This window comes from Bidens hawaiensis, unplaced genomic scaffold (assembly GCF_021521415.1).
Source record: "Bidens hawaiensis isolate Kalapana, Puna unplaced genomic scaffold, B.hawaiensis_p1.1 tig00006594_1, whole genome shotgun sequence".
Classification (NCBI taxonomy): Eukaryota; Viridiplantae; Streptophyta; class Magnoliopsida; order Asterales; family Asteraceae; genus Bidens; species Bidens hawaiensis.
In genome coordinates, this window is record NW_027491444.1 from 305,826 (window position 1) to 317,428 (window position 11,603).

Genomic DNA, 11,603 nt, shown 5'->3' on the forward strand with positions numbered 1-11,603 from the left:
TAGTCCCCAATCTTCTAGACACCTATGACTACTATGACTACATAATAATCGGCGGCGACACCACCGGGCGCCGACTGTCCAACAGCCACCACCCTAATCTCTATCCGACCCGGCGGTGATGGCTGGAACCTTGCAAACCCTAACCCTAACTTTTATTTACCCACTTCATTGTGCAATACCCGATCAAAAATTATGGCATGAATTGGAAAATCAGATCTGGATCTGGATTTAAAAATCAGCTACGGATCTGGATCTGAAACTTTATTGCCGGAGTATTTAGGGTTGATCGGAAGCACATGGCTCGTTTTAGGTATGATTCTTGTGTGCTTGTTTTTGGGGAAGAGTTTAGTGTGGATATTAGAACTAGAAGGCCATGGAAGATTATTTTGATAAAGATGTTGCAGGTTTGGAGAAGGTGTTGGTGGCTCGCCAGGGAAACGAGGGGGGTGGTGGTGGCTCGCTGGGAAACGAGGGGTGGTGGTGGTGGTGGTACTGAACTAACAAAAAGGGGAGGGGGTATAATAATAATAATAATAATAATAATAATAATAATAATAATAATAATAATAATAATACACAGTCAGCTGCCACGTGTCGTTCCACGTAGGATGATTTTTGACAGCTGGGATGGCCACGTCAGATAAAGACAAACGGAGTTAATATCCGTTAGGCGCGGCCCGTTAAAAACAAACACATTAATAGTTGGTACCGCCAGCAGACAAGTGTAAAGTTGGGATGGATATTTACCAATAGGCCATAGTTGGGATTATTTAAAACCAATTTTCTTTAAAAAAACATGATTATCCCAAAAACCATATACCTATAATCATCCTTGGAATCTTTATAATTTGAAATTTATTGATCATGATAAATTTGTTATCATTAATATTCTGTGTATGAAAAATTTTTAATTGACTTTATATTTTACAATAAAAAATTGTATAATCAAACAACATAAAAACTGTAAAGTTAAATATAACAAAATAATTTGTTTGTTTAATATGAATGTAAATAATAGTGATTATTCTGAGTTAGAAGAATATTAAAACATTTAAAGTTGCATAAAGTGAAGGTAGTGATTCTTATTTATAATCGTCGAAAGTAGGGGCTTTCACTTTTACTCGTAACATGAAACCCAACCCAAATTAACCCGACCCGAGAAACTCGAACCCAAGAAAATACAAACCCAAACCTGAACCGAAGTAATTCCGGTTGGTTCTTGGGTCCGAATTCTAGGTTTCAGGTCAACCTGAAAACTTTTTGTTTTATAATCATATGTATTTTTAGGTATTAAAGGCTAAGCCTTAGCCCTAACGTTATCAGGATTTAGTCCAAGTCGATTTTTCTCATTCCACCTATTATGAATCGAATGTTTATTGTTTATTATTTTGAATATAATCCCTAATAAACACTTTAATTAACACTATAAAATTCATTAATCGTCTCTTGTCAATCCATATTGAGAATACTTATTATATGTAGTAATTGATTTAGTTGAAATAAACCAATAATTTTAATGTCATATATTGAAATGACTTAAAAGACAAGGACCATATATGAAAATTGGTTGAAAAAAAATGAGAAGGGCTATGGTATTGACAAGTGGCAAAATTGGTAGACTTTTATTAGAAGAGATAAGATTATTATTATTTTCTTATGTTTATTTATATTTTAAGAAGCTTATATCATACTTGTATAATTATGTGTTTTAATAAGCTGTTAAATTTATCATTCTTTGATGTGTTAGAGTAATAAGTTGTATATAAGCTAATAAGCATAAACTCAAAAGGCTAAACCAAACACCAAATTAAGCTTATTTTGTAAAAAAAAAAACTAAAAAAGCTATAAGCTTTGTTAAAAAAGCTAGGGCAAACACCCCTTGGTATATTATTATTATTATTATTATTATTATTATTATTATTATTATTATTATTATTATTATTATTATTATTATCTGTTTGTTTGTTATAGGGTAATGAAATGAGCGATAAAATGGAATGAATGAGGGAATCGAATGGACGAGGAATGACATGAATTATTAGTTTTTATTTTTTGGTAAGCTAGAAAAAGTCATTATACAATAAAAATGGTAGTGAGTGACGGTGGGATGGTGGTGGTGGGCGGTGGGCGGCAGTAGCGATTGTTGGTGGTGGCAGGTGGTGGTGGAGGCGGTAAGAAGCAGGTGATGGCTGGGAGCGATGATTGGTAGTGGCGGTGTTGGGTGGCGATGGTAGGTGGTGGTCGGTGGTCGGTGGCGGCGGCAGAGGCGGGTGGTGGTGGTGGAGGCTGGCAGAGGCAGTGGTGGTGAGAGGGCAATAGTTAGTAGTGGTGGGAGAGTGGTGGAGATGATATAATGTGAAAGAGGGATGAAATGAAAAAAAAACAAGGGTAGTGGATGAAATGAATTTGGAGTGTTTTAGAGGGAATGAAATGAACATGGTAATGGGTGGTTCCATTCTATTGACCAACCAAAAACATTTTTTTTTTCATTCTATGATAATGGTCTATTCCATTTCGTCTGTCATTCATGCATACCAAACATTAACTTTTAGTATAAAATAACTATTGATAGCCTTGGAAAGTAGTTATTTATTATCATGATGTTTCATGTCACATTTTTAATGAATTTTTACATATGAATCAAATATTGGCAGTCAATGTTAGCTCATCCTATTTCGAGGTGTTTGAATTCGGGGTTGATTCGGTGTTGTTTTATCCTATTTCAGTAGCATCAATGGTTAACTTATAGTCGTTTGTGAAAGGAGTTACGGGTGTGGTTATGAATGGGAGATTAGACGAATTCTTTGTGCAAAATTTTTTATCTGGATTTGCGGTGGTTAATAGTTGGCCGATATATGAAGGTATGTTTTTGAGGAAAGATGCCGTTGAAGATAACGTTAGCATCGGTTGTAACAGCAGCGGCGTTTTACTTCTTATCTTCGGTTTCGTAAAATTTGTAAATCGTAATAATAATATGTATCAAAATGTAATAACATATGAAAGTTTATTATCTCATCTTTGTAAATTAGTTCAACATCATTTATTCATAAATCAACGACGAGCATATAACTGTCGATAACGGAAAAGTAAGTTAAAGACCAGCTTTAGGATCAACTGAACCAGCTGCTACAACTCCCACACCATTTGCTGATGCGGGCACGTCTTTACCAACATTAAGCTCGTTCACGAGTTCATCTATTTTCCGAAACTGATACGGCCATCTTGAGTTATACAGAAACTGCCTCAAGTCAAACCTGTTGTCTTCTGGTGAATAACTCTGTCAGCACGAAATCAGTTAGCACGTGCACGACAAATAAACATTCGGTTGTAAAAATATGAAATGGAATACCTCAGCATGATAAGACGGCGTTATTACTGTCATCTTGTGTCGGTTAATCGAATAATATTTAAAAAAGCGCTTCACTTTTTCAGCCACCTCTGCAGGACTTAGCTTTGATCCCCATCCAAAACAAAGATTCTGTATATGAACGAACATTTGTTCAGTGAACTGTTCATGAGCTGTTTGGCAGGAAGTTTGTTTACGTTCGTTTATTAAACGAATAAAAACTTTGTTCATTTAGTTAAACAAAAGAACATGAACTAATCGTTTATGCTCTTTAATCTATGTTTACTTATGCTAGTTTATGCTTGTTTTGAGTCCCGTTTAGTTACCATAGTTAATATACTCACTTAACTTTTTAGGCGCAACACATTGTTGTTTACAACTTTTAAATCGCTTTAGCGTTGATATGTTTGTTCGTTTATGTTCATGCACCGTTCGTTTATAATGTTAAAGAATGAACACAAATAAAAACCTCGTTCGTTTTCGATCGTGTGTTCGGTTAAAGTTAACGAACGAACAAGAACACATCATGTGTTTGTTCAGTTCGTTTACAGGTCTAAACAAATTTAAGACAAACCTTGAACATAGACACGGGCCCACATCGGAAGATCTTCCTCAACCTTCCATATACCGAGAGTTCATCATATGTCATCCCCATGTCCACCTCATCCAGTTGACTGTAGTTTGACCGGATGGGCTCCAGTTCAGCAGTTGGGGGAGCCGCTTCAATCTCGGCTAAAGACGAAAAACCGAGATGTGTAGCCGCCCATTTCAAAAACATTCTAAGATCCTGTTTGCTAATACTTCCGATAGGATTAATATCCGCCGAGCTGCAGTCATACTAAAATAGCAAAGCAAAATTTAAAAATAATAAAATTACTAAAAATAATTAAAAAAAAAGGAAAATTGGATTTTAATAATCCCAACTTAATGCAGTTGGCTGATAATAATCCCAACTTTGGAAATAGCTGTCACCGGTCCCAACTTTCACACTATTTATTTTCATTAGACCTCCGTTAAAAAAAACTTAACGACGTTATGTTTTTTTCCAAATTTCAAACTGATATTTTAGGGCTTTTGATCGGAATGAGAATACGAGTCGATTGATGTAAAACTTACATCCAAACGGTGGTCCAAACGACTAAAGGAAGCTTCAATTTCGGTGTTTAAACTTTTAATTAACAAAAATCAAGCTGTTTGAAGCGTCGTTTCGAGTTAAGTTTTACATCAATCGACTCGTATTCTCATTCCGATCAAAAGCCCTAAAATATCAGTTTGAAATTTGGAAAAAAACATAACATCGTTAAGTTTTTTTTAATGGAGGTCCAATGAAAATAAATAGTGTGAAAGTTGGGACCAGTGACAGCTACTTTCAAAGTTTGGATTATTATCAGCCAACTGCATTAAGTTGGGATTATTAAAATCCAATTTTCCAAAAAAAAAAACAACCGAGGCTTAACCGTACCTTTGTTAGGTAACCACGCAATCCTTCATCGACATTTGAGCTACCGAGCACTAAATAAAAACCCGATTTGTTATGAACCCATGGCAATAACGATGCTAACATAAACGCCAAAACCATCCGTATTCGCGCTTGAATGTTTTGCAGCCCTAAATTTTCAATGTTTGATCCTCCATCAACCTGTAATTAATTAATATATATATATATATAATCTCGTGAAAGAAAAATAAGATATAACGATTGAACATTTCGTGTTTTAACTTCTACCTTGTAGCGTGGTCGTTTTCCGGTAAGTGTTTGAAAGAGAGACAAAAAGGAGGAAACGACCGTGTCAATAGAAACATCAAGATGCCATGATCCAATCTCATCTGCAAGTGTTTTTGCTCGTGCACGCGTGGCATCGGAACTGTATATCACATTAGTAAAAAATACTTAACTTTGTAGAAAATGTTTTCAGATCCAATAAAAACCGTGTAGAAAATGCGTTTTCCAAATTCTTTAGCTGTATATTATATTAGTAAAAATACTTAACTTTGTATAAACTGTCAAACTACTCAAGAAATTACATGTTTTCAGATCCCATAAAAACCGTGTAGAAAATGTGTTTTGCAAATTCTTTAACTGTTTATTATATTAATAAAAAAAACTTAAACTTTGTATAAATTATCAAACTTTTCAAGAAATTACATGTTTTCAGATCCCATAAAAACTGTGTAGAAAATGCGTTTTGCAAATTCTTTAAAATAATATATTAGTAAAAAAAAACTTAACTTTGTATATATTATAAAACTTTTCTAGAAATCACCTGTTTTCAGATCCCATAAAAACCGTGTAGAATATGCGTTTTGCAAATTCTTTGCTGTCGGTAGGAAATTGCCCGTCGGTATAGTTTCCAATTCTTATAGCATCCGACTTAACTTGTTCGTCTCCATTTTCAATCTCTGAATAAATGAATTATTACATCATAATCTTTATACCAGGAAAAATATTTTTGTGAAAATAATAAAAATCTAACCTTTAACTACCAGCTGACACATGCATCCGACAATACCGGCTACTGAGGAGCTATCGGCCCCACCCGAAAGCGGAAGCAAAAAACCCGAAGCACCGCTTCTTCTTAAGTAATCCCAGAGCCAGCAACCGGGCCCGAATGCTATTTCTTCCTCGGGAGTATGATAATTAATCTGTTACATTAATGTAACACGGTTAAAAGGTAAAAGTAACTTCCATTAAATTACCGCACAAAACTTACCTTTAACGGGCTTGAAAGAGACATTTGGAGGTTAAAAGGCTTACAAAGCTTGTAAGGAACATTTATAGATGTAACATGCTTCTTACAACTTGCTTGTTCTTGAAAACTGCTTATTGATCCTCTTAAACTAGCAACCTTCAATAAATCATATAAAAAATTTAACATTTTTTTAAAAGAGTAAACTGCGGTTTTCTCCCTGTGGTTTGTCTAAATCTGCGGTTTTTGTCTAATAGTTTCAAATTTGCGATTTTCGTCCCGGTGGTCTCATTTCACTTGCAGTTAAACCTGACCCCACTAACCCCGTTAAGTTTGGGCGTTAAACCCATCATCGTGCCCCTCACGTTATGGGCAGTTTTGTCCCTTTTTTTTCAAATACACCCCAACCCCTCACGTGAGGGGGCATGCGAATTTGGGGAGAAAAAAGACAAAACTACCCCTCACGTGAGGCGCACGCTGATGGGTTTAACGTAGTACTTAACGGGGTTAGTGTAGTCGGGTTTAATTGCAAGTGAAATGAAGCCATAGGGACGAAAATCGCAAATTTGAAACTATTGGACTAAAACCGCATATTTAGACAAATTATAGAGAAGAAAACCGCAGTTTACTCTTCTTAAAAAAATGTGACATAAATGATATAAAACTTACTGCATCAAGATCTATTTGTGCGACAACCACTTCAACATCCTTTAACGAGAACTGCGTCCCTTGCGCGACCACATCTCCGTTAACAACAATACACGCACAACCATCTACAATAGATATAAAGATGATGAAAATAAAGTTCAAATGATTATAATTCAAATAACGAAACTACTAACCGTAATAAAGACGGCCTCCATCACACCCTTGATGATTACTGTACATATACACTCCACCACGCGTATGCGTAGCGCCTATAAATGCACGCATACGAAGGTCAAGTTTTCTTAATTGGTGATGACTTCCACTTGCATTCATAAACACTTCAACACCGTTTAATGCAAGCTCGGTGTGTGGTGGAATTGGAGTAAATAGTTCTTCGCAAACTTCTGCTGCAACCGCACTAACAAAGCACAATTCACAAGAAACATATATATTACTATCATGAATACTTAAAAAGTAGAGTAAACTGCGGTGTTCGTCCCTATAATTTGTCTAAATTTGTGGTTTTAGTTCAATAGTTTCAAATTTGCGATTTTCGTCCATGTGGTTTCATTTCACTTGCAATTAATCCCGACTACACTAACCCCGTTAAGTCTTGTCGTTAAACCCATCAGTGTGCGCCTCACGTGAGGGGCAGTTTTGTCTTTTCCTCCCCGAATTATCCCCAGTCCTAAAATTGCATGACCCCACACGTGAGGGGTTGGGGTGTATTTGAAAAAAAAGGGACAAAACTGCCCATAACGTGAAGGGCACGATGATGTGTTTAACGACCAAAATTAGCAGGGTTAGTGGGTCGGGTTTAATGGCAAGTGAAATGAAACCACCGGGACGAAAATCGCAAATTTGAAACTATTGGACTAAAACCGTAGATTTAGACAAACCACAGGGACGAAAACCGCAGTTTACTCTAAAAAGTACTTAAACGTAGGACTAAATGAACCGAACGTTCAACAAACTGTTTGTGAACGGTTTGGCAGGAAGTTCGTTTATGTTCGTTGGTTAAATAAATGAACAAACAAGATCAGAGGCCATGTTCATTCAATTGTGTTCGTGAACATTCGATAGCGTGTTCATTTATGTTTGTTCATAAAAGGTTTTTAAGACTTTTAAATGTCTTTTCTTTAACTGTTTATTATATTAGTAAAAAAACTTAAACTTTGTATAAATTATCAAACTTTTCAAGAAATTACATGTTTTCAGTTCCCATAAAAACCGTGTAGAAAATGCGTTTCACAAATTATTTAACTGCATATTATATTACTAAAAAAAACTTAACCTTGTATAAATTATAAAACTTTTCAAGAAATAACCTGTTTTTTTTTTCTATTTTTCTCACAAAAATATTTTTCCTGGTATAAAGATTATGATGCCATAATTCATTTATTCAGAGATTGTAAATGGAGGTTTGTGAACGTTAGATATTGTGTTCGTTTACGTTCATTTAAGTCTGTTTATGTTCACTAATGTTTGTTTGTTTGTTTACGTTTGTTCATTGAAGGTTTTTAATACTTTAGAACGACTTTTCTAATCTTATCATACAAATTTAAGTAAAACTATTAACTATAAAACGAATATATATACGAGTATTAAGTGATTAACTTATATTTAAAAAAACATGTGAACATGAATGTCCAAACCGTTGACGTTGACCATTTTCGGTTAGCCAAATCAAATAAAACATTGTGTTCGTGAACAAGTTCATTTCCTTAACGGACATGAACAAGAAAATTCGTTTGGTTAGTTGTTCGTGAACTATTCGCTTGTCCGATAAAAGCTTAATGGACGAACATGAACAAGGCCTTGCTCGGTTAAGTACATTTACAGCGCTACTTATAAGTGCTTAAAAGTAAAGTCTTTTGAACTTACGTGTCAAGAAACTGCATGAAACCGTAACCGAACGGTACCGTTTTCTGTTGCAAAGCTTCAGAAATGTCGGTTGGAAGATGAAACTCTTCAAGTTGGTCACTTTGTTTCCATGCTGTAAACCACCTAAGTTCTCGGTAATTTCCATCATTTGCAAGCCACATTTTCGCGCGTATCATTATTATCTTTCGGTTAAGACAAAGAACTTGACAGTTATACCGTTCGGATCCTTTGAGAACAGGCATACCAAAACTACATAATATGTCATCTGTCCAGTCACCAAGCAATAACTCCTTCAAGCACTCCCACCTGCAGTGTACTTTAATATTATAACTAACTAACTAACTAACTAACTAACTAAATTTCAACAAGAGTATATAGTTCTAATTTGTAAATGACTAAATGGTTGGTTTCGCCGCGTGGCGTTCAGTGATTGGACCAAATTTCTTTAGTCAAAGTTTTAACCAATTTACGTTTCTACCCCTGAACTTTAATAGACTTATCATACGGATATGACCCTGAACTTTTAATAATTTTGTTCTTTAACCAATTTACGTTTCTACCCCTGAACTTTAATAGAGTTGTCATACGGCCCTTTAAGTTTAATACAGTCATTTGTTTCTTTTATTAACCACTATTTTTTCTTTTTTTATTTTTTTTATCTAACTTATTATAATTGAAACTAACTTTTAACTTCAGACATGTTTCCTTAAAAGTATACCTTTGCTTATTATTACCGTCATTTAGGTTAAAGTATACATAATCTATATTAACCCATCGATATACCAGGTAACAGATATACCGAACCAGGGTCGTCCTCGCCAATCACCCACGTAGGCCCGAAACTTTTAAATTTATATATATATAATATGAATTTATAAAAATATATATTATTAATAATTAAACCCAATTTACCCAATTCATTTAAGCTTATTAAAAAAATTGCAAAGCCCAAACAATAACCCAATAAGCCCATTTAAAAATTTAATTTTTAAACCCAATAAAAAAAACCTTTTACTTAAAAGGCCCAATTTTTTTCTTGCCGTACCGCACCAAACATCACACACTGGTTTTAAACATTCCGTGCAAACATCTGCAAACGAGCCAAGCTGCTCGCGAGCTACTCGAGATCGAGTCGAGCATAAACGAGCCTGAGCCCGAGCCTAAAATAAAGCTCGTTTAATAAACGAGCCCGAGCTTCACTTATCGAGCTCGAGCCGGCTCGCGAGCCTAAACAAGCCTGTCATTTATATATTTTTTATAAATATATATATTAATATATACATATATATTTAATAATTATTAGTTGATATATATAATTTTATGAAAAAAAAACTAAATAACATATATTATTTTATACATAACGTTGTAATGAAAATAAATACACAAATATAATTATAAATATAAATAAAATTAATTAAAAAATATCATACAAGCCGAGCCCGAGCTCGAGCTTGAAAAACTATGAAACGAGCCGAGTTCGAGCTCCGTATAAGTTAAACGAGCCGAGCTCGGGCTCGGTTCCGCTCGTTTGCACCCCTAGCTGCAAACAGTTGGACTAAAGTTGCAATTTTTAAAACCTGAGGACTAAGCTTACGACAATTCATATACCCTAATCCCCAAATCAAAACCCTAACTAAATCTTGAACCAATTAACATACAATTGAACAAAATTAAACTAATCTTACGCGTGATTAACAGTATCAAGCTCCAGAAAATGATCTTCACACCCGTAGCCGGTGATCTCAAGCTCCGGGCCGAGCCGAATAACCGCGCCGGCTTGTTTAGCCTTAACTATTGATTCTTTAATGTTTTTCAAATTGCAGTCGAATTCCATTGCCCATTGGTTTAAATTGCATGTGGCAACCTTCAGCAGCCTCATATTCGAGACGGGTTTTTATCTAATTGAACAAATAATTAAGATTGTGTGTGTGTGTATTGTATATATATATATATAGGTTCAATTGGGTGTTCAAAGATTGATGCTTTCAAAGATTATATGGAATCTTAACCAAAGTTTTGGAGTGATGTTTGTTTTGGTTTTTATGTTTTTATTTTAGAATGTATTTTAAAGATATTTTTATTTTTTAAGTGGGTACGGTGCGGTTCGGTGTGGTTTGGATTAGAGGTGCGCAAACTGGTATAAAACTCAAAACCGGTTTGGGTTAAAACCGGTTCGATTTGTTCAACAAAAATCAAAACCAGTTTATGATCGGTTTCGCTTCATGTTAAAACCGGTTTCTTACCATGTTATGATCGGTTTCGGTTCGGGTTTTGACTGGTTTTTGCCCGGTTTCGATTCGGTTAACCGGTTTGGAACCGGTTTTGATGAAGAAAATTACAAACCGGTTCCAAGCCGACAGTTTCAATCGGTTCCAAACCAGTTTCTACATAATCAGTATCAAACCGGTTCGGTGTCGGTTTAGTTAACCGGTTTATTTGCCCACCTCTAGTTTGGATTAAAACTGAAACGAAAACCAAGGTTTCGGTTTTTTGATTTTTGAAAACTGTTTGGTTTGTTTTTTTTTATTTTGGTTTTTGGGTTCAAATCGTTTTTTTTGGTATTGTTAATCGGGCTAATAGTTTGCGGTCCAAAAAATTTGACCCGTAATATTTTACTAAAAACTAGACCCAAACCGTCGGTTTCTAATTCGATTCAGTTTTTTTGGTTAGTTTATTTGGTTTTTTAGAGTTGTTTTTTTTTTTCGGTTTTATGCATGCTTCGTATTCAAGTTGGGTTTGACTAATTGAACAAATAATAATCATGATTGTGTGTATGAAGAGGTTCAATTGGGTGTTCAAAGTCTAGCCTTAAGTTTTGGGTTTGAATCAAAATTGATGCTTGGAAAGATTATGTGGAATCTTAACCAAAGTTTTGGGGTGATGTTTATTCTTGTTTTTATGTTTTTAGAATTTATTTTTTATACGTATTTAGAATGCCAATAAAGCTAAAAAGTTTCGGGTTTGAATCGATCCCAATCGGGTGTTAGCACAACGTAGAAGTATACAAACCAGTTTCATGCCCTAAAGCGGTTTGGGTT

At 34.9% G+C, this 11,603-nt stretch overlaps 1 protein-coding gene across 1 annotated transcript; it reads right to left on the reverse strand.

Moving 5' to 3' along the window:
- Positions 1-2,989: 2,989 nt before the first annotated feature.
- Positions 2,990-10,586, reverse strand: LOC143633008 (glutamine-dependent NAD(+) synthetase-like). Its single transcript, XM_077101392.1, has 12 exons — positions 10,251-10,586; positions 8,566-8,871; positions 6,876-7,099; positions 6,703-6,806; positions 6,058-6,192; positions 5,821-5,989; positions 5,611-5,746; positions 5,073-5,211; positions 4,809-4,985; positions 3,921-4,184; positions 3,350-3,478; positions 2,990-3,277 (listed from the first exon to the last, which is right to left on the reverse strand). The coding sequence occupies exons 1-12, from the start codon at positions 10,442-10,444 to the stop codon at positions 3,092-3,094; spliced, it is 2,163 nt and encodes a 720-aa protein (XP_076957507.1). The 5' UTR covers positions 10,445-10,586; the 3' UTR covers positions 2,990-3,091.
- Between the last annotated feature and the right edge of the window lie 1,017 nt (positions 10,587-11,603).

Coding starts and splice junctions, on each gene's coding strand:
- LOC143633008 (XM_077101392.1), bottom strand. CDS start 10,444: ATGAGGCTGCTGAAGGTTGCCACATGCAATTTAAACCAATGGGCAATG. Junction 5,990..6,057: donor CTCTTTCAAGCCCGTTAAAG/GTAAGTTTTGTG, acceptor TTAATGTAACAG/ATTAATTATCATACTCCCGA. Junction 3,479..3,920: donor GGCCCGTGTCTATGTTCAAG/GTTTGTCTTAAA, acceptor GTTCATATACAG/AATCTTTGTTTTGGATGGGG.